The sequence below is a fragment of the Manihot esculenta genome, chromosome 5, assembly GCF_001659605.2.
Source record: "Manihot esculenta cultivar AM560-2 chromosome 5, M.esculenta_v8, whole genome shotgun sequence".
NCBI lineage: Eukaryota > Viridiplantae > Streptophyta > Magnoliopsida > Malpighiales > Euphorbiaceae > Manihot > Manihot esculenta.
This window is the reverse complement of record NC_035165.2, coordinates 29,098,465-29,125,165: the sequence shown is the minus strand read 5'-3', so window position 1 is coordinate 29,125,165 and position 26,701 is coordinate 29,098,465. Positions and strand designations below refer to the sequence as shown.

The 26,701-nt window shown below is 30.5% G+C and overlaps 3 protein-coding genes and 1 pseudogene across 9 annotated transcripts; 3 read left to right on the top strand and 1 right to left on the bottom strand.

Moving 5' to 3' along the window:
* The first annotated feature begins 2,652 nt into the window (after nt 1-2,652).
* LOC110615430 lies at nt 2,653-4,415 on the top strand (annotated as a pseudogene).
* A 1,742-nt stretch (nt 4,416-6,157) lies between these two features.
* On the top strand, nt 6,158-7,248 carry LOC110614273 (transcription factor HEC2). Its single transcript, XM_021755774.2, has one exon. The coding sequence runs from the start codon at nt 6,383-6,385 to the stop codon at nt 7,097-7,099; it is 717 nt and encodes a 238-aa protein (XP_021611466.1). The 5' UTR covers nt 6,158-6,382; the 3' UTR covers nt 7,100-7,248.
* A 4,320-nt stretch (nt 7,249-11,568) lies between these two features.
* LOC110615116 (triacylglycerol lipase OBL1) lies at nt 11,569-14,950 on the top strand. The gene is made up of 5 exons (XM_021756828.2): nt 11,569-12,146; nt 12,250-12,443; nt 12,586-12,619; nt 13,681-14,282; nt 14,525-14,950. Exons 1-5 carry the CDS (start codon nt 11,825-11,827, stop codon nt 14,780-14,782), a joined length of 1,410 nt encoding a protein of 469 aa, XP_021612520.1. The 5' UTR covers nt 11,569-11,824; the 3' UTR covers nt 14,783-14,950.
* A 3,365-nt stretch (nt 14,951-18,315) lies between these two features.
* LOC110614322 lies at nt 18,316-25,500 on the bottom strand. 7 transcript variants are annotated; one of them, XR_002487766.2, is made up of 8 exons: nt 25,197-25,500; nt 24,745-24,919; nt 24,508-24,600; nt 23,762-24,424; nt 21,161-21,524; nt 20,375-20,456; nt 19,395-19,651; nt 18,316-18,692 (listed from the first exon to the last, which is right to left on the bottom strand). XR_002487766.2 is itself a non-coding variant. In XM_043956990.1 (8 exons), the coding sequence occupies exons 1-8, from the start codon at nt 25,389-25,391 to the stop codon at nt 19,445-19,447; spliced, it is 1,428 nt and encodes a 475-aa protein (XP_043812925.1). In that variant the 5' UTR covers nt 25,392-25,499; the 3' UTR covers nt 18,316-19,444. The 7 variants fall into 7 exon arrangements, 3 of the variants coding, with proteins under 3 accessions (XP_043812925.1, XP_021611526.1, XP_043812924.1); XR_002487767.2 differs by having other exon boundaries at nt 18,316-18,687; XR_002487769.2 differs by having other exon boundaries at nt 18,316-18,634.
* Nucleotides 25,501-26,701: the final 1,201 nt, after the last annotated feature.

Here is a 26,701-nt window from a genome sequence, read left to right as displayed (position 1 = left end):
ATCAAACAATCTCATCAATTTTATTGAGATGTGAGTGAGGCCAATTGATATAATTAGAAATAGAGATATAAAAGTGAGTAAAATACCGCGAAAATTAATTTATTTTAATTCGAATTGGAATTCAATTTATTTTAATTCTCTCCAAAAACGTGCGTGAGGAGGCTGCTTATCCTGCTTATCACATAGTCACAGAAGTTTGAACGAGAGTAGAGGTTAATTTAAGCTGCGAAGGCATCAAATCAACTGCAGGTGAGACGGAGGAGGAAAGCACAAATTTATATCAATATTATCTTTTTCAGTAATTAATTATTTATAATATAAATATATATATATGATATTACATCTTCAAATTTTATTAAAAAAATTCACAACATTCTAAATTTAAAAAAAAATCACCCCTGAATTATTTAAAATGTAATTAAAATAATTTATAATTTTAATACATTTATAAATGTATTGATATATATTCATATGATTCAAATTATTAGTAATATTTAAATTTATTTTAAATTTGATAAAAAATTAATATAAATTATTTAAATCTATCTCAAATTCAATTATTATTATCTAAATAAAATTTAAATTTATTTAATTTTACATGTTTTATTAATAATTTATATAAAAATATTTTTCATTAATAATTTTCATTTAAAAATTAATATTTTTTAAAAAATATTTAAATTTTAATTTTTAAATAAAAGCATATAAAAAATTTATAAATATTATTATAAAATATATTTTATATTAAATTTATTATTTATATAAATTAATTTAAAAATTCGCATACTTAGCAAGTAGAATTCTGAAATTATTTTCGTTCTACTTTTAAGACGTTTTTAATGTTTAGAGTATTTGGAAGATGTTTTGATAAAATTTAAAAATTTAGAAATATGTTCTGCCAAAAGAAGTATTTTATCTATTTTTATACGTAATTGGTTGAAAAAAGTTAATATTTATATAAATATATATTTTTCTTAGTGTAATGAATTCAGTTTAAATTGAATAACACATTTAAAATAAGTTGCCCAGTTAAATTAATTTTAATAAAATAAAATATTTAAATATAATAATCTCTTTAATTCTAGAGTATATTTCGATTCAAATTAAAAAATTGAATTGAATCAACTAATTTCGATTCAATAATTCAATTAATCAAAAAATTTAATTTAATTTAATTAATATTTACAAATATTTAACCGATAAATTGAATAATTGATTTTTTTCAATCTAATTAACAATGTAAAGCTCACCCTTAACCCAGTCAGCACAGTAAGTCCAATCCTTTTTCTGGACCCCTCCTTTGACGGCTCTTGAATTTAAATTTAATTTATATTAATAATATTTAAATTTTTGATAAATTTATTTAAAAATTAATATACAGTATTTAAATTTATTTTAAATTTAATTATTATTAATCGAATAAAATTTAAATTTTAAATTTTATATATTTTAATTAATAATTTATTTAAAATATTTTTTATTAATAATTTTTATTTAAAAAATTTAATAGTTTTTTAAAAAATATTTAAATTTAAATTTTTAAATAAAAACATATAAAAATTTATAAATATTATTATAAATATATTTTTTATATTAAATTTATTATATATATAAATAAATTTGAATAATAAATACTATATATAAAATTTAAATTTGGCCTAAATTTACTATAGATATTATTTTCTAAATATAATTTTAAATCTAATTATAAGCAGTTTATAATATTGGATAAAATTAAAGAACCAAAACTCGGCAGCTGTTTACTTCCGTGTCAGAAGTTTGTTAGCTAATTGTCTCCAAGCACATGCCTGAGGCGGCTGCTTATCGCATAGTCACAGACTCATTCGGCTCGAAAAGCGTTCCAATAGAAGTAGAGACTAGAGATTAATTTAAGCTCTAAATGCACCAAATCGGCAGGTGAGACTGCGGAGGAAAGCAGAAATTTATATCAATATTATTTTTTTCAGTTATTAATTATTTATAATATTTATAAATATTAATAAAAAAGATAAGTACATCTTTAAATTTTAATAAAAAAATTTCACAACATTCTAAATTTCCAAAAAAATTACTCCTAAATTATTTAAAATGTAATTAAAATAATTTATAATTTTAATGTAAAATAACATAATTTATAAATATATTGATATATATTTATATAATTTAAATTACGTACATAATTTAGAATTAATAGTGAATAACCTATTAATAATATATAAATTTTAAAATTAATATTCTTTCTATTTTCCTATGCTGAATTTCTTTTAATTTAAAATTTTACATATTTACTTATTAGGATTCTGAAGTTATTTTCGTTCTACTCGTAAGGGTTTTGATAAAATTTAAAAATGTAGAAATATATTCTGCTAAAAGGAGTATTTCATTTATTTTATATATAATTATTGGCCGAAAAAATTAATATTTATATAAATATATATTTTTATTAGCGTAATAAATTGAATTTAAATTGACTATCACGTTTAAAATTGTCACGTGTGTACCCACCACTAGATCCAACGGCACAGAATTTTTGCCTCCTCGATTACGGAAACTGTCTTATTTAAGAGGTCTGGTGAGATTTGTGACACCTGTTATGTGACGCAGCTTTTTACTACAGTTTGCACAGCCTAAATATATGATACATTCGTACTCATGATCATTTATTTACCATCAAAGCTACTTGTGGAGTCACAGTGGGTAGATCTGTACTCTTCAAAGAGTGGGACCACTCCACCCCTTAAATCTAATTTGAGTTTCCTTTTTAGCTTTCTATTTTGAGTAAGTAGTCCTTTTATGGTTTACACGTGTATTTTCTAATATAGATGAGACAACTTGTTCTTTGATGGATAATTCTGAGCCATTCACTTCACTTTATTTGGTATCCTTTTTGCAAAGAGAAAATAATTCATTTTGTTTGAAATAAATTTTAGGTAAATTTTTTTTAAAATATTATATTTATTAATTTCTTATTTTATAATATTATACTTTAATAAATATTAATAATTTTTATATATTATTAAAAATATTGATCTATAAATTATACTATGAGATAATATTTTAATATAAATTAAATTAAAAAATTTAAAATAGAAATGAGTGAAATTATATAATATTTTTTATTTTAAAAATATAAAAATAAATATTAATTAATAATTATATTTATTTTTTAATTATATTTAAAAATTATTGTTGTTTAATATAAATTAAATTATAAATTTTGAAATGAAAATATTTAAATTATATAATATATTTTTTTAAATTTAAGATAATAAATTTTTCTATATTTTTTATTTTAAATAACTAAGTAATGAATTTAAATAGATTATTTTCGTCATTATTCTATAGACTTATTATTAGATTACGATAATATGATTAATATAACTAAAATAGTAAATTTTATTTTGTAATATTTGCTTTTGAGTCGATTATTTTTGATATTTTAATGAGATGGATTTAAATAATTATAATTAAATTTAATATAATAAAATATATAAATTTAAAAAATAATATATGTGATAAATTTAAATTTTATTTATAAAATATCAATTATTTAAATTTGTTTTATATAAATAATTAATATAATATAAAAATATATTTAAAATAATATTTATAAATTTTAATATATTTTTATTTAAAAATGAGAAGTTATTTATTTTTTAAAAAATATGAAAATTTAAATAAAAATATGAAAGAGAGTGAAATAAGAAATGGATGTTGACCAGTTAAAGTCTGCAACAGAAGCTCCCAGAGTTCTACCTACGGTGCTTATAATGAAGTTGCTGATTTAGCTCCGACCTGAGTTTCCTGGTGCAGCTACTGCTACTACAACCCTACAACTGACTGCGGTGGTTCTGATGCTATCTTGAATTTTATCAATAACCCAAATATCAGTAGCTAGCTTGCCTTCTTTCCCGGCCATACCATTTCAAGAGGATTTGCCACCGACTGCTTTCCCGTCAAATCCATCCACGGCAAGATGGAGAGGTGCTGGAGAATTCTCAGATCCAAATGCTTATTCTACACCATCCAAGAAGAAAATTCAATAGCAGCAATGAGAGAGATGATATTTAGAATAGCAGTCATGCAACCAATTCACATAAACCTAGAATCTGTAAAGCCACCAAAGCATAGAAACATGAATATTTCAAAAGATTCTCAAAATGTGGCTGCTCGCCATAGAAGGGAGAGGATTGGAAGAGGATAAGCGAGAAAATAAGGATTCTTCAAAGATTAGTCCGTGGAGGTACCAAACTGGACACAGCATCATGTTAGATGAAGCAATTCAATAAGTGAAATTCTTGAAAAACCAAGTGCAAGGTAATGGCGGGATTGAATTCCCTATGGCAATGTGCAGTGGAAGCTACCTTCCTAAGGTGAAAACTTACCTGCTGGAACCTCCCCCATCAACATTATGAAGATGCTTAAATCATGACTCATTGACTAATTAGATGAAAACCCTTAATTGATGTTAATTTTAGCTCTGTGGGATGTAAAAAGCTTAAAATTTATAATTAGCATGTAATTGAAATCCATAATTATTAGGCAGCTCTGTCATCCTTGTTTAATAATTAGAAAAGAGCCCAATTATTCAAAGTTTGTAGGTAAATATTATTATTAATTATTGGTTGAGAAATGTCGTCGTGATGTGTATTTTGCTAAAAATGGTTGAGGAAAAGCTATCCGCCTCGGGATCAGGATCAAAATCACGCATATCTACCAACAGAAATCGAAGAACATGACGATATTAAAGAATTAAAGTGGTCTGTATTATTTCCAAATTTATTTTATGTAAATAATTAATTTAATATAAAAATATATTTTATAATAATATTTATAAATTTTTATATTTTTATTTAAAAATTAAAATTTAAATAATTTTTTAAAAATATTAAAATTTTTAAATGAAAATTATTAATTAAAACATATGAAAATTAAAGGCATTCAGATTTTATTTAAATAATAATAATAATTAAATTTAAAATGAGTTAAAATAATTTAAATTAATTTTTACTTAAATTTAACATGAATTTAAATATTATTAATATAAATTAAATTTAAATTAGAATAATCTAATTTTTACTATACCTTATCCATTTACCTTTTTATTTGCACTCCTAAATAATATTTTGTAATATATTTTATGTGTCTTATCATCACGGGAAATGGATCTATGCAATAGAAATGTACAAATCAAAACAGGAAGGTAAACGCACTTTGACGATTCAGTTATATGGACAAATTTTCAACAAATTAATATTAATTTTCCCTGGGCTAGTGGGTAAGGATATAAACGGGTAAATTACTTATAATAATTAAAATATATAAATCTGATTTACATTAATAATATTTAAATTATTTTAAATTTAATTAAAAATTAATATAAATTATTTAAATTTATTTTATATTTGATTATTATTATTTGAATAAAATTTAAATCGTTTAATTTCATATATTTTAATTAATAATTTATATAAAAATATTTTTTATTAATAATTTTTATTTAAAAAATTTAATATTTCTAAAAAATATTTAAATAAAAAAATATAAAAATTTTTTACAAATATTATTATAAAATATATATTTTTATATTAAATTAATTATTTATATAAATAAATTTAAATGATGAATATTTTATAAATAAAATTTGAATTTAATTTCTATCATCACGGATGTTTTTTAAAAATTTAAATTAAATTATAACTATTTAAACTGTTTTATTATAATTTAATGAAATCAAATATCTCAAAATATTTGATTCGTCGTCGGCCCAGCGGAGATGTATATTGTTTCATTCTTTTTATAAGGAACAAAATTCATTTAACTTTGCTATGGCTTTTTTTTCAAAAAATATATTTTTTTAATTTTTAAAATATTTTTTTAATATTTAAAAATTAAATATTTTTTTCTACTCAAAATTATATTAGAATCTTTACATGTAAAATTGTTAATATATTTTATTTTTATATATAAACTATTTTCTATAAATAAATAGAATTATTATATTAAAATTTTTATTATTTAATTTTAACACGTGATATAAAATAAAACAGATTTTTTTTTTAATTAGTGATTTCAGAGAAAAAAAAATTGCCATTTGCTTTGTATATATATGTACCCTCTTGCATTGCTCCCCATATCGTTTCTTGATTTTGTTTTCCTTGTTTTTAATTTTACTTCCATCAGTACTTTCTCTCTGATCTCTCCACTCTCCACTCTCCATAACCCTTACCCCTTCACTGCAAATTTCTGATAAAACTCACTCTTCTTTTATCTTCCCCATCCCTCTCTCCTTTCTCTCTCATCTCCTTTAAATACTTTCTCTCTCTTTCCTTCCTCATATAGCTCTCTCTCTCTCTCAAAAGAAAAGGGAGTGAAATAAGCCATGGATGTTGACCAGTTAAAGTCTGCAACAGAAGATCAGATGCAGATGATGATGATGGACAAGCTCCCTGAGTTCTACGGTGCTTGTCATGAAGTTGTTGATTTAGCTCTGCCACCTGAGTTTGCTGGTGCAACTACTGCTACTACAACCGACTGCGCTGGTTCTGATGCTATCTTGAATTTTATCAATAATCCACGTATCAGCAGCTTGCCTTCTTTCACGGCCATACCATTTCAAGAGGATTCGCCACCGCCTGCTTTCCCGTCAAATCCATCCACAGCAAGATGTAGAGCTGCCGGAGAATTCTCAGGTCCAAAATCTTATTCTACGCCATCGCAGAAGAATTCAATGGCAGCAATGAGGGAGATGATATTTAGAATGGCAGTCATGCAACCAATTCACATAGACCCAGAATCTGTGAAGCCACCAAAGCGTAGAAACGTGAAGGTTTCAAAAGATCCTCAAACTGTGGCTGCACGCCATAGAAGGGAGAGGATAAGCGAGAAAATAAGGATTCTTCAAAGATTAGTCCCTGGAGGTACCAAAATGGACACGGCATCCATGTTAGATGAAGCAATTCACTATGTGAAATTCTTGAAGAACCAAGTGCAGTCCTTGGAAAGAGTTCAAGCTAACAGCTCATCAACTGGGATTGGATTCCCTGTGGCAATGTCCAGTGGAAGCTTCCTTTCTAAGGGGAAAACTTACCTGCAGTAACCTCCACATCAACATTATGAAGATGCTTAATTCATCAACTCTTTGAGTAATTAAATGAAAACTCTTAATTCATGTTAATTTAGCTAGCTCTGTAGGATGTAAAAAGCTTAATATTTATAATTAGCATGTACTTGAAATACTTAATTATTAGGGGCTCTGTAATCCTTGTTTCTATTTCTGCTAATAATTAAAGAAATTTTATAGATAAATATTATTATTAATTATTGGTTCAGAAATCTCGCAGTGACTGTATTTTGCTGAAAATGGTTGAAAGAAAGCGATCAAAATCACACATATCTAACAACACAAATCGAAGAATATGATGATATTAAAGAACTAAAGTGGTCAAAGAAAAAGGAGTTTCACGCTGTTTTTTTTTTTTTCTCTGCGACTTAAAAAAAATTTAAAATTAAAATTAAATTATGATGATAAGACCGTGTCAGTGGATTGGCAGTGTGTGCGAAATTATCTTTGAAAAATCTAGAAAATAGATTTTTTCCACAGCTAAACCTTATTGGTTCCTCATGTTTGGTAAGCAAGAATTTCATTGTTTTTGAATCAATTAAACCAGAGAAAAAAAAATCATTATTTACTCTTGGGTATGGCTAATCCTCCTACTCCCATGGTTTAGTTTTTTTGTTAAACTTTTTGAGTCTAGTCTAATCGTCATATAATCACCTCTCAATGTGATTTCAGTTTGACTTATTAATAAGTATAGATAGAGAAATGATATAGCCACCTCTTAATGTGATTTCAGTTTGACTTGATCAATAACTATAGATAGAGAGATGATATTTGATCGTTGTAAAAGATAACTTTAATCAATACAAAATCGAGAATATTCCTTTTTTTTTTTTTGTTAAACTTCATTGAATTACAGTCTTCATGATTTGCCCTTAATTCAACACTTATATTTTAAGTCTAGTCTAATTACACTTGATCATTTTTTATCCATATTTAATGTGATTTCAGTTTGACTTACTCGATAATTATTTATTAAAAAATAATATTTAATATTTTTTTAAGCAAAAAATACTATTTGTATTAATAAAAATTTTATCAAATAAAGAGAGATATCATTCTAAATAGAAACGATCATACCTAATAAATTTTTTAGCAAAATATGAGCGGTTAGAGTGGTATGATGACGAATTCATTCAATATAAATATTAGTTTTAGAGTCTAACAAAAATTTACAATCATTCAAAATCAAATCCAGTTCAGAAATATCTAAATGTGAAGACTGAAGAGTTTGAATCACCTGCAAATAGTTTATAAGAAGCAGTTATTAAAAAACAAAAATTTTATCGTAAAAAATAAATAGTAATAGAGAGCTAAAATTTCAATAATTAGTAACGTATCATTATCTTCGGATAAACTATAAACACCATATTAAAATGTAGCCTCAGAATTTTACATAACAAAATCGTATCCAATAGATGAGAATTTTTTAAAGTGAGATGTAGTTGCGTGGGCCGCTGGGGAAGGCAGAAAAATAATAAAATAAGAGGGGGAAAAGTTGTTAGAGATAAAAAGAGAGGATAGGAAAATGCATGAGAAATCCACGTGAAAGTCTGACAAAGGAGAAAGCGGTGGGCTTTAAGTTTTTATTTTTATTTTTTTTCCCCTTTTTGGCAAATGTCGCAAAGACGACGACGTCCTTGTCTGCCAGCAATGCTAACACGTGAAACTCATCTTGATGGTCAACGCTTTTGGCTCCTTTCCCTTATGTGGCACTCCACGTCAACTATTATTTTCAGTCCCTCAGTAATTCTTGGAAAATTTTTATTTTAAACTCACTATTTCATAAAGTAAAAAAAATATTATTCTAATATTTTGTGAATTTCTCAATATTGCTTCACTTTAACATTTAAAACATTTAATTGCATTTTTCTATTTTTTTAAATCACTTTTCAACAAAAACATTGAAACTACTTAAAAATTACTTGTAAATAATTTTACGAAATAATATTACTTAGTTTTAAATTGACTAATTATTTAAAATTTAAAAATAATATAGTAAAATCAAATATTGTTAACTAACATTTGCACTGCTGGAGCTCTTCACCGTTAATATTTGATTTTATTCTTTCTGCGATTGTTGTCACTTAAATTGTGGGCTGGGCTGGGCTTGGCTTGTAACCATGCTATATAAACGATTACACATTGGTTCTGCGGGCATCCCACATCCGCATATTAAGAAATTGACATAATTTTTTTAAAAATATTCTTTCTTGCTATCGCTAGGTGATTGGTACAGCACACCTTATATTATTACGAGATTGAGTAATGTATATTTATCTATATTCTTAAAAAAAAAAAGATTTATCTATCCTCATCCAAGTCTAATTTTCCATGAAGAAAAAACCAAAGAATTTGCATATAAAAGGAGCATGGGATCATAAAAAATGGGCAATTAATTGAAAAAGATAAAGGGAGATATGGTTGGCTAAGGCAAGGCATGTCCTTGCCTCCCAGAACAAAATCGAAAAATGGAGAAGTCTGTGCCTCCCCAAAACCCATTTGTTCCTGCATATTCTAACAAGAAGGTTCTAGTTTAATTAATTAAACAAGAAGATTATTTGTATAAATATTTTTTCCTCTTCAAGAAAAAAAAAAACAAAATTTATATATATATAAGAAGCTATGAGAACATCCATGTGAAGCTTCCCACTAGGGTTCCGACATCCAAATACTGAGGGAATTCTGCTAAAGAGATGGATTGCCCCCTTGTTCTACAAATAAAGGGCATACCTTTTACTTCACCTCTGCATCAAAATGCAATGTATTTCCTCAGACAAATCATTTACTCAATGTTTGGGATTAAAAATTTATTATTTAAAATAAAAAATATTTATTTATATTTTTTTATAATAAATAAAATTATATATAAAATTACAGTAATTTATTAAATTTTTTTCTTACAAAATAAATAATATCGAAGAGGATTAATCTAGTAATCATCCATCCTCCGCTCATTGATCTATACTTAGAGATGTCATTAGTGGTTGGTAACGAGGGAGGAATAGTGAAAGCTAAATAAAGGTTCAGTAGGTTGATGTGATGGAATATCAATGAGAAAGTTATGAAAAAATAAGATATGGAGAATCTAAAAAAAAAAAGAGTGAATGATTAAAAACAAGATAAAGACATTGAAATATGTTGCTTTGCTGGCTGGTGGGTTGGTTGGTTTGATTGGATTTTGAGTGGGAACCAACAAAAATAATCAAAAAGAAATCTAATCTTTTCACCCAATATTATTCTTTCTTTCTCATACATGAATGTCCCATTTGATTAGATTTTGGGTGATGGGTTTCTAGAAGATAGATGCACAATCTATCTAATCTTTTTAGCTTATCATTCTTTTTCCTCTTCTTGTCCCATTTGAAAGGTGGGGTGTATCGTGTACCTTCCTCAGTTTTTCTCACAAATCACTGAAACTTCTTTTCGAGAATATACAGTTCAATACCCACCGGCTATCAAATTCGTCGTCATGTACAATACAAGAAGTTTCTTTTAATAAAACCCGTTAATTAGCCACATGATTTGAAAAATTTCAGAGCCGAGAAATTGTTTTATTTGGGCCAAAAGAACTTTAGCCCACCGAGTCCTTCAGAGACAATCTGGCTGTGTTCTTCCCCAGTGGAAATTCATGAATAGACGAGCCCAAGGACCTTTACTTAATAAAATCAAACTTAATTGAAATCGAAATTTATAAACTAAACTAAAATAAAAATTATAATTTATAAAAATAATAAATATAACTCATTTTAGTAATGATGATTATAAATTTAATATTATTAATAAAATTATAAAAATAATAATTAAGAAAAAGTGCTATTTATATATTAGAAACTGTGACAGATCTAAAAAGTTGATAAGGGCTGTTCTTCCTCTGAAATTTTATTTTTTGAGAGTGAGTAGGAAAGGAGATCTTGAAGCATTGATAATATTTTAAAATTGATAAACAGGATGACTACAAATTGAATAACATGAGCATAATTAAAGAGATGATGTTGGATTAGCATTAAATGTTAAATTCTGAAAACGACTTCCATTTTCAATTAAAGATTACGACATTGGAATTTCTTGTAATAAGCCAAAATCCAACATTGGAATTTCTTGGAATTCATTATTAATTGTTTTAATCACTCCTTTAAATTACCAGATCATTGATTGTTAAATTGACAAAATCGATTATAATTAATTATTAATTAAGTCAAGTCAATTTCTTTGTACACAAGGCAAGATTTGGCCATTTTTTAAGTAGTGCGAAGGGCCAATTAATTAAGTTTATTTGTTTCAATCTGATTAAAAATTGACTTTTTCATAAAAATTTGCTATTAATTAAAATTTTATTTAGGAAGATGAAATAATATTAAAAGATATCTAATTTAATTAAAATAAATCATATTCATTCATTTGATTACTTGCTCATTTTGCTTATAAGGACAGCTAAATATATTGATTCTTGAATTGTCCACGCCAGCCTTTGATTTAGAACAATCGGCGAAAGCCACCCACCAGAGAAAACATCATCCCTCACTTGGTCTTCTCTCCCAAACCAGTCCTTTTCCATGACAGGACACAAACGTTGGCCATCTTTCTATACTTATAAAACATGACAAAGAGATGTACCTTTGCTAGATTTGCAAGAGAAGTTTATATTTTGCAATACCAACCTAAACCTAATACACCATCATTTCTTCGTATTGCTTGCAAGCCATGGCAGGTGGTAGCTCTGAAGCTGGTGAAGATTTCTGTGACAATAAGTTGTTGCTTGATCCAGAGGAAGCAAGCTTTTTCGAACTGATTTATCTCCTAATTTCTTCTGATGTAAAAAGCAGAAGATTTGTGGAGTGCCCAGAAGAGCAAAGGCTGAGAGATTTCAGTCATCGATGGCTTATTTTCATCTCCGTTGTTGCTCAAAAGTTCCTTCTCTATTGCAGAAATCCCATGGCTCATATAGGGCATGCAATAGAGACGTGGTTGAATCTTGTGTCGATCAACGGTGGGCTTTTCAGGCTGATCCTGAAATCTTTGAAAGGTATATAAATATGGGGAAATGAATGAGCTAGGACCATGCATTTTCATGCAGTACAAGGACTTTGAAAAGGGTTAAACAAAATGCTCGTTGTGATTCAATGCAGGAGATGTCGCGTGGCCAGACAGATTATCGGCGAGGTTCACGTCGCTGGTGGGAAATCTTGACAGCAGAGTAGAAATGGATAGGAGTATAAGAGCTGGTCACAGAAAATATAAATCATCTCTTGCTTTGATGGCTGCCAAATTGTCATATGAGAATGAAGCCTTCATCAAATCCATCATCACAGATCACTGGAATGTAAGTTGCATTACACGTTGCCTCATAAATTATTACAAATATGTATATAATGTCTTTTCAAATAAGTAAATTATATGTCCTTCATTGCATGAATTCATATCAGTTGAGTGATGGCTTTTCTTTTTCTCTCTTTTTCATGCAGATGAAATTCTTGGGGTTTTACAACTTCTGGAATGGTAAGAACTAATCAAGAACTTGTGCTTTCCTATGGTTTTTCGTTTTTAATTTTAATTGAAAAATCCATATGAATCTATAGTAAAAATTCATCTTAATTAATTACGAATCAGGTTACTGAGATTAACCCTTGCTAAGAGATGTGTGAATCTCTGTTTTCGTAGAGGATAATTCACCAAGTTTGACTTACCTGTTAGGTGAAACTTCACCTCAAGTTTAGTTCTTCCACTGAAAATGGCCATTAGCTTTTACAAACAATAGTTGAATAAAGAGTTTCCAAGGAAGTTATTAGAATACATATGAAAATGATTGCTGAACTTCCCACTGTTTGAACTTATTTAAAAAAATAGATTCCGTAGCTTAATTAGTAATGTTATTGCTATTATTTAATATAAAAAATAGTTATAGTCTAACAACTGCAAACACAAGTAATTCTCAGATGTGAGTAAGAAATTCCTCAAATCAAATTGAGACAGAATATATATATATATATATTTATATATATAGCATGAGAATTCTATTTCCATGGAGAACCTGAAACAGTAGGCTAGATAAGCTTTGAATATTCAGCATTTTGTTTTTTATTGAAGTACTATTGGTATTTGATTCTTTCCACTGTATTTGCTCTACTATAACAATAGATATAAGGAAGCTGTGGAAACAGTTGTCTTGTGTATTTTAATTGTAGTTATAGGTCAATGACAGCCGTTTAAAATTCTCCTAATTCCGTCCTTGTAACTCTTCTGTTTTGTGTATATATATACATATTTCTTTTCAATAAAATCAAGTTGTACAATCACTAGGCAACAGTTGCATATTTTCATTTTTTTAAAATTTATTTACTAAATAAATTATGAAGTAATATGGATCCAAGTTGATTCCTATGGGGGATTCGGATCCAAATTCCTTCAGATAAATTCTATATTTGAAGAGAAATTGATGAAAAATAAAAATATAAAAAATTGGTAAAGCTTCTTTTAATTGCTTAATCATCCCAAAGCCAAAACAACATATTACGAATACTAATAGTTTGAACGTTATTATTATGAATTATGCTTGACAGAGCACCAGAAGCTACACTCGACGCAAGCCTTCATGCTTGAAAACACTGATCTGAATCTTATAGTGGTGGCATTTAGAGGCACCAATCCATTTGACGCATATGCATGGTGCACAGATGTTGATTTCTCCTGGTACGAGCTTCAAGGCATGGGTAAGATCCACCGTGGATTTATGCACGCCCTAGGCCTACAGAAAAATGGCTGGCCAACTGAAATTGAACCGAACAAGGACCATTTATATGCATACTACGAGATCAGAAGATTGCTGAGGGATATATTGAGCAAGAATGAGAAGGCTAAGTTTATAGTGACAGGGCACAGCTTAGGTGGAGCTCTGGCAATATTGTTTGTGGGTGTTTTAGCTATACACAAGGAGGCTTGGTTGCTGGATAGAATGGAAGGTGTCTACACATTTGGACAGCCAAGAGTTGGGGACAGAGAGTTTGGGAGTTTCATGGAAGATAAGTTGAAAGAGAATGATGTGAGATATTTGAGATATGTTTATTGCAATGATATGGTGCCTAGATTGCCGTACGATGATTCAACTCTCTTTTATAAGCACTTTGGTCCTTGCCTTTACTACAATAGCTTGTATCAAGGGAAGGTTAGTTCTCTCTCTTCTACACCCCACTATTTGATTAAATTATAGAATACACATAAGACATGATGAGGTAATATTCCCCATCAATTATATTATTACATGCAAATAAAAAGTATTTAGTGGGTTGATAATTATTCTACTTAGTTGATATTCCCTTTATCCCATAATTTTTGTTCACTTTGCAATAATTAAGCCGTTAACAAGTGATGAATGCATGCATGTGGCTAATTGGGTTGACGTTACAGGTTTTGTGGGAAGAGCCGAACAAGAACTACTTCAATTTGTTTTGGGTCATACCTAAGAACTTGAATGCTATGTGGGAGCTAATTAGGAGTTTTATCATCCCTTGCTTGAAAGGCCAAAGCTATATAGAAGGGTGGTTTATGAGAGTGTTTAGGATAATTGGCTTGGCAATTCCAGGACTATCCGCTCATACTCCACAAGATTACGACAATTCTACCCGATTGGGATCCTTGCCTCAACTACAGCTTCACCAAGATTAATAACACATGTTAGCTGCATGCTCCTCAAGAGTTGGCAATGTTGAATTCTATGGCCTCATCTTTTGGCTCGTTGAAGGATACAGTAGCTTTGAAAAACAAACCAACTCTTAAACAAGAAATTTAGTCAAATGTATAATTTTACCCAATTGTTATATTATATTATTTAGCTAATTTATTTTAATATTAAAATAGATAAAATAATTTTGAAAAAGTAATTGGAATAACATAAGAAGAAAGTATAAAGTAAAATTTCAACGTTATAAGAGAAAGTAAAATTGAAGTGATAAATTAGAATAGGAAGAATAAATTTTATTAATATCAAATAAACACCATTTATTTTTTAATCTTATAATTTTTAAAAAAATTAAAACTAAAAAATATAATTGCACATTTATTCTTTTATTTATAAGCTGTTATAGCCACTTGGTCTGTGTGAATAAACATTATTATTATTATTCACATGCTATTGAAGGATGGAGAAAAAAAAGAATGACAAAATTTATCTGCCTACATCACATATTTTACATGTTTATGTTAACGAAAGACGCGCAATAAGTGTGTCTTTTGCCGTGGCCGACCAGCTTCTCCAACACTTAAAGAGGCACCAATTGAGGCTGCCGCCCCTCTCGCGCAAGACCTGCCCCTGACAGCCTGCTCGTATGGTCAAGTTGGAAACCCATATGTAATACATGGAAGGCATGTTTCAGCTTCTCCTGGACCACTTTATCCCTGGTTACATGCAGCAACCCTGAGCCTGGACTGCAACTTTGCCCAAGGGAGTGTGACTTTTCCACCCTTCTTACTTATTTTCTATTTTTTATTTTATTGAGGGCAACAATTAGGCTAAGTATGGGGAGGGTTGAGTGCACACACATGCTATATACTCTGCATTTGTACTTGTTAGTATTTTTACACAAATACACACTTTCATATATTATCCTTAGAAGTTAAATTGGTTTTTTTAGTCAAAGCATAATAATTAAACAATCAACATTATTTTCATATCCTCATTGGTGTACTCACTTTTGAAGTTTAGATTGAATCACCTACGGTGAGTCAGCATTTACAAAAATGGCTATTTTAAGTTTTTTATTGTTTTTGGTAGCTTGGATGGTGGTCTTGAAATATAACTGAGATAAGCCAACTTCAATTTATGATTGCATGATGAGAGCATTTTGCGAAGTGTAATTGGGACCCATCCAAGCCATGTATTTTATCCTATTTTTATTATTTCCTTGTAAGGAGATTAAATATCCAAGACAGTTTTGCAAATAAAAAAATAAAGGCAAAAGAGCACAAAATAAATTTGCTTCACAACGATCAAGTTACTATGAGTAGAACTAGTAGTCACTTGAGATTATGACCAACTAAGTAATCGGGATGGTTATCACGAATATGTACTTTTACGTCAAAATGTTGGTGACATTTTAAATAAAAAATAAATAAATGAATAAAAGGACACTTGGTCTCTTAATGAGAAAAATCAATTTTAAACTAACTATGAAAAGGTAAGGGCAAGTCCTAATGATCACTCCATTAGATGCAAGTTGAAATTTGTGTGCTTGTGTGAATGATTGTGCTCTCTTACTTATGTAAAAGACATTGTTGAATTACTGTTCGCAATAAAACTCTTAAGGAAATCAACTGAATGCATATTGATATACTGTAATGCTTCAATTTAAGAGTCTTGGTGGCTAAATTGTATAGGCTATTAGTGTAAGAATGAAGTTGATAGTCCAAATTATTTCTATGTTTGTGGTTTAGGTGTAAAAAATTCGATAAAGCATAGGTTGAGTATATGTTTTAGTTTATACTTGGTAATTATTGAATGAAATCTTTATTTATTTTTATATATTTTGATGTTTTGTGAGAAATCAGAAGATACTGAAATTTTGGTAAATAAATCTAAACTGAAAGAGATTTGATGCGGAGCAATTAGTTTTAGATTTTATAGCATATTTGAACCGGGCATAATTTTTACTGTCGACGTCCGTTGGAGGTCCACGATAGTTTTTTAAAAAGAGAATTTCGAGATACACGACTTTCAAAAATGTGACAAGAACCGTATGTCTGTTACAAAGTTCGGAGTAAAATTTCATTGTTTAAATAGTCAATTATACATTTTAATTATTTTTTATATTTTTTCATAATTTTTCATATTAGGATTTTTAATAATAAAAATAATATTTTCTTGATTGTTTGAGACACTTTTCAATATTTGAGAATTTAATAAGAGATTTCGATTTCTAACATTTTATTTCTCTAAATTTTATCTTAACCAAACGTTATTAATTAAAATTTCTAATGTAATCAGTTCTGTTTCAAGGTTGCTGAGAATAACCTTCACTTGGAGATTTGAGTAAATTTGTTTTCTGAACTGATATGACCAAACCTTGCCTAAACCCTGGACCACAACTTTGGATAAGACTCTAAACATCAGCAGAATTATGTCTGACGTGGCAAAATTAAAATTCTCTCATTTAAAGAGCAAAATTCAAGCCAAAACTTGCGGGATTCTCCTCTCCAAGTTTAAAAAGCAATCGCCTCATTAGGAAATAAATTAAAAGGCTATTTTATAAAGATACTCTTATTTTAACTCTTTAAAAAAGAGATTTTGGATTAAGTTTATTTTAGGGTTTTGAAATAAATCCCCTTTATATTTTAGTAATCTTCTATTTTGGTCGAGTCTTATTTATACTTTTTGTGCTTTCAACAGCTATGAATGGCTAAGTTCTTTTGTCCTAATTAAAAATAAATTAAAATTTTAGTTTTTTCAAAACTTATGAGATTTAAACTTAATTTTAAAATTTTATTTTTTTAATATTTATATAATTTTAGTTCTTATTATTATTTTGTTAATTGGTCAAAAGAGCTCGTTATTTATATTAGCAAGATAATATATTGTTAACCTGAATGTTTGAGTCCATAATTAATTACATTTTTAAGAAAAGGCAATGATTAGTGTAGCTGACTAAAAAATTATATAATGTGACTTAAATTTTTTATACGATTTGGTTGGTGAAAATTGAGTCTATTTAATTTTTAAGACAATTAATAAATAAAATTCAATGGATATTTTTTGAATTATTTATTTACTATAATTAATTAGCAAAAAATTTTGAATTAATTTACTTAGAGATTAGTTGTAAGGAGAGTTTCTGTAACTAAAATCAATTTATTGAAATAAATAAATATAATTTTATTTTAATAATCAACTCTTAAAATTGAAACGGATCATATTTTTCAATATTGATTTTCTCTTAAACTAATTATTTGATTTTTACTTGATTATTATTATTTTTAATTGTCTTAATCTTTTACTTTAATTTTACTTTTAATCAAAATCTCCTTTTTATTTAATTATTTATTTTTCTAATTATTTAATTGGAGATTTTCATAAGCAATTATTTTTTATTAAATTTGGATAGATTTTTTTTTAACTTCAATACCATCAATTTTTTATAAAAGCAAAATTGATAAACTTCTTAATCTATTTTTCAAAAAATAAAAGGATGAAGTGATTACTATCAAAATACAGGGCTAAATAGTAACTTAACCATTGGATGTAAGCCAAGTAAATGACATTTCAAACTGCAAGGCAAAAATGTCTTTATGAAAACGTACATGTGGATATACATACACACAAATACACAATACTTATCAGTCAAATTTCTAGATACGTTGGAGCCAGGAACACTGCAACCAAGAATCTTGCCGCTTAACTGAAATCTGAATGGAACTTGCCAAACTGCACTGACACCAGATTAGTGTCTACGTAATAGTTGTCTGCATCTGTACAATACCTTGTGCTGCAGGTGGAATTCCACTTCAACATGACCAGGAATCTAAAACCTTCACCGGGTTACATAACATGCGACCAGAATCAAAAGCGGTTTAAGATTTTTCTGTTCTGTGGGAAAATGCACAACTTTAATACATTGCATATCATTTTTGTGAACCCAAGTTTTATCTGATAATATGTTTGCCTTAAGATGATTTAGAACCAATTTCCTAATAGAGTTCAAGAGTCCACTCATAAAAAATAGGAGCAGTGTATTTCCATTTAGGCGATTGAGTATGAAATACCGTTCAGATATTTGTAATTCTGATTTTTCCAACATTATATAGAAGACTTACTGTTCAATTTCACCAATGTATTTAAGAGATATGTTCAATTTAGTTTATTTTGAACTTTTTGTTCAAACTAGCTCAAAAGTTTCAATTTAAACTCAATTTAGCCTAAAGTCAAGAAATCAAGAAATCATTCTTATTGATTTTTAGGCTAAATCAACAAATTTTGTGCAAAACTTAAGAAAATATGTTTCCTTATTTTAGGGATAAATCAAGAAATTTAGCGTAAAATTTTTCATGTTTGGACCAAATTAAGCTTCAATTGAAACTTTGAGCTATTGAACAAAAAAGTTTAAAATGGATTAAATTGAATATTCCCCATAAATATAGGTTGAAATTGAACAATTCACCTAACATCAAAATTAGATAGTAAATGGTATGTTAGGACATGTCAATGTCAACCAAGAAATCAATAGTAAACATCTGCCAGAAAAAAGTAATGATAGATTTCTTGAACAAGGACGGAATTCCAAGATGTTACCGGGCATGTTAAGCTGATTAAAGCACCGTGATATGTGGCAAAATGAGATACTAGAAAGCATGGCATGTGAAGCAACCACTCAAGGACCCCATTTGACGAGTTCTACGGAATGATATAACCTTGTGGGAAGTCCTGGAAACTTGGCGTGCCTGGTTGGATAATACTGAGGTTCTCATTTCTTGGGCTTTCTTCTGAGCTGATCTAAGCTTGTTCATAATTTTATCCATAGATGATGATCTCTTTTTTTCGAGTTTCACCTGAAAAGCATTTTAAGTTGGTAAATTCCAAAATAAGAAAAAGGCGAGTCTCTGATTTTACAATATACAGAACCAAAAACTATTGCCTACAGCTAGGAACATATCAATCTAAAGTCAAGATAGACAGTCGGTGGCATGCTTTTTTTTAGATAAACCTTAGTTGGCAATCATGAAACTTTCCATATCCCCTTCTATTTACTACCAGAAAATTGATTGTTTCCTTACCATCTCACAAAAGTTACCCCTATTAAATCAGCATTCAACAAACAATTTAAGACCTAGCTAGGAGCCTCAGAACCATAATTCCAGTATAGAAACTTGATAAAACACTATTTTTCCACACACACAAAGTCTAAGATTTTGGATCAAGATGTTACATTCAATGCTTAAGTTCTTTATCCAATCCTTGGCTATTGTTAAAGATGATTAACCTTAAAGTGAAATTTCTATATAAATCTACCAATTGTACTGCATTTTGTGCCATGGCCATCCAATTGACTGACAATGACGTAAACTTTCCTAAGGCTATCACTTCCTTAAAGTCGAGCACTAGTGTTAAAGCATGGTGAAGTTTACAAATAAAAAGAAGTGAAATACTAGTAACTATGGTTATTGAGGTACTTAATTAGTAGTTCATACCACCCAAGATTGAATATAAGATGAAGATGTCCTGTGAGTTACTTAAATTGTGTGAGAAACATGCAGGGGGAAAAAAAAAAGAACCTCTAGTTTCCTTATTTCTGCCTCAGCTTTTGCCTTCTGCAGATTCTCCCATGCATTGATTCTGGCTTCCTCCCTTTTGGCCCTGGAAGGAAACAAAGATTATGTTGATATGTAATCCTTTGATAAAGTTTTGTCCTTGTAACATATATAAGTCCTTTAATGTATCATTATTTCATCAGTTATTAAATACCTGGGACAAACATAGCAATTCTGTTGGACCATCTACATTTTGGGGCTAGAATTGCAAGGTAAAATAACCAGGAGATGTTTGTAACTATTTAACAAGGAATACGGGGATTAGCAAAATGATAGTAGCAGCAGTAGCAGCAGCAGCAGCAGCAGCAAGCATGCAAGCAAAGGAGAACGAACCTCACACCTCTGAGCAAAATGTTTGTCGAATAAGTTTTTTTATAATTGCCTAACAAATACTGCCATAGTTCATATGCACATTCTATGAGTAAATTTCTAGGATGAGCCCAAATTTAACAAATAGCCAGTTCAACAATTAAATTTTTGGACTCACTTCTTTCATTCTTTGGAGCAATGTGATCACCCAGACCCAATATAGCTTTTCTAGAGAAAATCTGAGTTCAAATAAGAGAAAACATACATAAATTCTGGTTTTTGACCTAGGGGATTTTTAGTCAAGATAGAAATCTATTCCTCAGAGTTTTTAGAATTGGAGTTTCAGTGGCAGTGCTAACTTCAAAAGGTTATCTACATTATCATCTCATAACCTGACACAACTAAAAAGGAATTGTGAAAAAACAAAAAATAAAAACTTACTTTGAAATGCTCTTTGCAACCTCTGAAACATCCCAACCTGAGGGTCCAGCATCAACAGATTTCTTTCTCCAATCATCAATAATTTCTGAGCTCTTCCGCTGGTTGCGAGCCCTATGTTTCTTAGTCCATCTTGTGACAGTAACCCTTTCATCAACCTGCACATCCCTGACTTCTGAGTTAGAGGAATGCATACTCTGCAATTCCACAATAGCTAGTGCAGAAGGCGTGGAGGCAGAGAATGACGCCCTCCCACTTCTTGGCGAATGGTTGCTATGCTCAGGACTCATTTGGGTTGCCATGTCCCTTCTTGAAACTGCAGAAGATATATCAGTTGCTGCATCCTTCACTCCACCAAGTTTCTCATCTGTATATTTGATCCCCGAGTAACAATCCAAGATCAGAAACAATGAACATTTGGCACTAGCAGAAACATATCAACTTCCAACAACAACAACGTAGGTGGAACAAAATGGAGTGATGAAAGAGATTCATTTGGAAAAGAAAATTTGTGATTCTTATGAGATTATATAACCAAATTGTGTGAGAACTGAGAAGCAAATATTAGGATTTTTTGGATGTCCATGGTGGTATAACCAAATTGTAAAATGTTGTGACAGTGAAGTCTAGCAAGCAAAGGAATTATTAATCGCGATTCTTTAATGAGATTATATGTGTAAGAAGCAAAGATTAGGCTTTTTTTTTGGATGTCCATGATGGTATCCATCCAGTTGTAAAATGCTGTGACAGTGAAGGTCACAAGCAAAAGAATTATTTACTCTGTTGAAGTAAACATTTTGTAACAAAGTTGTAACAAGCTTTAGATTAGGAAATTAATTGTACAAAACCAACAACAAAAGAAGAGATGGGGAATCGCTGATAATATTCCATCTTCACAAACTCTCTCTCTCCTTCCTTTTCTCCTTTCTCTCCCACTTTCGCTCATTCTCCTTCTCTTTCTTGCTGTTCAAATACTAAGTTATCCAGTAACCTTTGAGCTAACTATCTAAGGCCCGTGTGACAAATAAACCCTTTATATTTTCTAGTTGTGGCGGATGCGGGATGTGTTGCCTGGGGCTTCACACTTAGTGTCAAAGCAGGCATGATCAAGTATGCTTCTTGCTCTCTAATTTAGTTTCACTCTCTTCCTGACCTCCTCTTTGAATATCTCTTTCTCTTCTAAAATTTTCTTCCCTTTTCTTGGTTAACGCTCTTATCTGGATTGTTAAGTATTCTTATTCTTTCCTACTATCCACTATATCTCGTCTATTTTTTTCCCATTTTCCTTTAACACGGGCATAGTTTCAGCAAGATTAAAGAAATAAGAAAAAGATGGATCATTCTCCTGGGAGATTCGATCAAATGTTTGATCAACTTATGGAAATAATAAGGGCTTCTATTCTAGAAATTTATGTTTGAAGAGAGGGGCCTGAGGATAAAATAATTGAAATAATTGCCATAAAAATAGGAGAAATGCACAAAGATCTCAATGCCTACTGATCTTCCAAGCTCTAACTTCTACCAAATAAGGAGAAGAACCAAATCTTGGAACTAAATTGCAATTCTCACCCCAAATAAGAATATGGATCAAAACCGTCTTACAATCTGATAGCGTTTGTTTAAAATGGGAAAAGAAAGTTAATGGACATAAAAAACAGGCCAATTTCGAATTCTTTGGACCAGTTTGGTGTGGATCAAGACGGGCTGCTACAAATCAGAAATCTTCAATTCAAGAGGACAGCATAATACTAATATTGCGCCCGGCAATGGAGGTGAATCAGGACACTAATTCAAGATGGAAATGTTGTTGAGATCCAAAAAGAAAATAGACAAGATATCTGAAATTGTAAAATTGTGCTTTGCTGGAAATTTGAGGAGTTCAAAATCAATTAGAAATCCTGAAGTCAAAATGATAGTAGTATTACTCTTGTCCCAATCTCCTGGAAGTTCTTGAGAGAAGATTTGGGGTGCCATTGAAAGACTATCGGTTGCTGAATTCCTTCCTAAACTTCATTGGTAATATTGTTATAGTGAAGGTAGGGAGCAAGGGAATTAGTTACTTTCTGATATACGGCTGTTAGTGAAGTAATCAAATTTGTAATCGAGTTGTAACAAGCTTTAGATTAGGAAAATATGGGGAATCGATCCCTAATACAAGAATTAAATTCTCTCTCTCCCTCTCCTTGTTCTATTCTCTCTCCCCATCTTCTTCTCTTTCTTTTCTTCCTCCTTCCTTCTCCCGTTTCTCTACCACTTTCCCCTCCCTTTCTTCATGCTCAAACACTCTTATTGAGCCGCCAAAATCCTGGTGCTTAACAAAAAAACTTTGTTTTTTCTGCGAAACCATGAGATACAAATTTAAACAAGACTGGGTGGTTGTTCAACACCTGTGCATTTTATCATCTGTCTGATTCTACGTGCTGAGAACTAGAGGCAATTTCTTCGTATCAATATAATATGATTCAAACAGAAATTTTTCCAACATGTAATATAAAGGTACCAATTCAGTGTTTCATGCAACAGATCAAGAAAGAAAGAGCTCAATCAAATTCAAGAACACTAGGTGGAAGGAAATGAGAAAGACTGGAGGAGATGAACTTTTACCTTGGGATGGCAAAGAGGACTGGGCCAGCCCCTCGGAGCATCCATGCACACTAACTGAACGGGCCATGCAACGCTCTGTCCTTGCAGGAAAGGCCAAACCAGGGCCATTAGACCGAATAGACAATCCATCCGCTGCAATAACACCAGCCGAAAAAGGAGAGCCTGCAACGAAATTTCTCGTATTACCCCCTTCAAATACTGGTATAGCAGGCGAATACAACGAGTAATACGCAATTCCAGGAGGCCCAAGCGGTCCACTCTTCGACTTTGGCCTCCGGTGAGAGTGTTGAACTGACGTTTTCAGAGCACCATCTCCAGACACAGGACTAAATATCCACCTCTCAGCATCTTCCCATTTCGATGGCAACGTCCTTCCATTATTGAAAGGCAATAATGCAGCATTTACTTGGCGCCTATTAACATTATGTAATGGCACTCTCTCGGAACTCCAACCCTTCTGCATTTCAACACTAGCGTGGCAATAATTAGGTGTTCCAGGGCTAGGAAACGTACCGGACCTGCGAGAAGAAATCGAGCTCTTTTTCATGGCACCCAAACGCGGCGATGAGGTAGCAATAACATTGTTCAGATCCAGCGAAGCAGGTCTCCGCCTGTCTGGCTTCTTCGAAATTGCTTCAGATCTGGATCTCCTCTCCTGACACTCTATATAAACAATTAACCGATACAGAGATTTTTAGCTTACAGTCCAAACTTAAAATTTTGCTCTGATAGTACAGATTTATTACCTTTAAGAGCAAGAGAGAATGAGCTTCTCGCTGAATCTAAGAGACGGATATCGTCTTCTACTTCTGTAGTAGCTTTGCTCTCTTCTTTTTGAACTGCTTATAGTGGAAGTCAATAGTAAGGGAGCGAGCAAATTTGAAATTTAGGATCTCAGTTTTCGTTTTTCTTTTCTTTTCTTTTTTTAAAAAGTACATTTTAAAAAAATTATTCGGAAAGATAAAATCTCACGTTAGCTGTACCTTTCGCCTTTTCACCTTTTCTGAAGAGACGAGAGGGAGCGGGAGCGTGCTTTGTGTTGCTGTATACAGTGATGAGTTTGTTTGGATCTCGATCTCGATCTGGACCACTCGCAGTTTCGTGGAGCTCACTACCACCAACGCCTCCACAAGAAGGAGCTTCATGTGCTGCCAAATGCTGCATCAAAACATCAGTCAAAATTTTCTCAAACAGAATACACTTCAATCATCCTACAAATAGAACCATTTTTAATTCATATAATGAAAATGGAATCAACCACACCAACAATAACATCAGATCCTCCAGAACATATACACAAAACAGAAATGCCAGTTCGTTTACTTGATATATGATCTGCTCAACATAAAAAATGGCATGCAAGGGGCAAAAATCAAGCGAAAAAACAGTTCAATTTCATATCGAAGTTCTTTAACATTGTAGCGAGATTAATTACCAAAGAAATTTCGGACGCGAGAGAGTCACGGTCATAAGCATCGGAAGCAAAAGAGCAGCGATCAACGCTGGCAGAAGCAGAAGAGAAGAGACTAAAATTGGACTCCAGAGTGAAAATCACGGAGTCAGGACTAGTATCGCGAACTCTCAAACCCGATCTGGAGGAGCTGAGCTCCTGAAAACCAACCTCCGGCATTTTTCAACATTCACTTTCTCGCTTGCCAGCCTCAGAGGAAGCCAAAGAAAACAGAGAGTTAGTGAGATTTCGTCATTGGCGTTTTGTTTTGGGTTCGGAGAATCTGCGCGTTATATGGCGGGTGCTAAAAGGGTATTATTAACGTCATTTAAGATTATAATGTAATAAGAAAATGGTAAAACGTAAAAGACTAGAGAAAAAGACAAATAAAAATTTTGAGGATCTTTTTTTATTGATGATATATGATGACGGAAGAGGGAAATGATCTTGATTTAAAAAATTATTATTTAATCCGTCATATACAATAAAATTAACTAATTAATTTTATATTTTTAAAAATATATTAACTGACTAATATTTAAAAAACTTAATGACAATCTCACTCAGTTAGATTTTAGTAGTATTATTATTATCATTATATAATATATAGTAAAAAGTGAAAAATAAATTAACAATAATAGTGCTGAAATACAAAGAAATAGGCCTTTTAGATTTGCGTGGTTATTGGATAAGGTCCTGTTGCTAAGGTGGGATTTTCCAACTCATTGCATGCCGAGCTTTTTTGCACTTTTAAAGATTGCATGAGATGGTGGATGAAAAAGTTGGTGGTAGAAATTAATTCTTAGATTGTTTTGATTATGCATTGTTTTGTTAGCACGCTCTTGACAGATACAGATGGCTGATTGTTATCACGAGGCTAATCAAACAGGTTAGTTAATTTAGCGATAGATGGTAATATTGGGTTACAGTTCCTACACTTCCATCCTCCCAATATTAGCAGATTGACTAGATTCATATGTTTATGGTGTGACAACACTTAGCCTCGTCCCTGTGTAAGGATGTTTATATTTTTGGCATTATGTCTCTCGTGCATCACTGTAATTTTCCTTTTTTTTTTCTTTAATCAAGTGCCCACCTTGACTTTGAATTTGATTGTAAGGAAAATGACAGTAGGGCCCTCATATCCTACGATAGATCTTGCACGTACGGCAACAAACCACAGGATATTAATGACTTTCTGTCAATGCTTTTAATTGAGAAGATGCACAAGTGTGCTACAATCTAAGACAAGCAGTGGTACTAGTTGGCGAAGTGAATATTTTCTCTTATTGGATGAATAATGTAACTGTGACGCAAATTTTACCGTTGGGGAATAAAAATAAGGTTTAGGAAAAGAGGAAGGAAAAAAAAAAATTGAGGGTGATGTTATTAATAGTTTACAGCCTGTGGTCTGCCGTGTTCTTCGGGTTTCGTGTTCTTGTTCCATTCGAGTAGTGGATGGCTCTTTACCTAATTTTTACCCTCCTTCC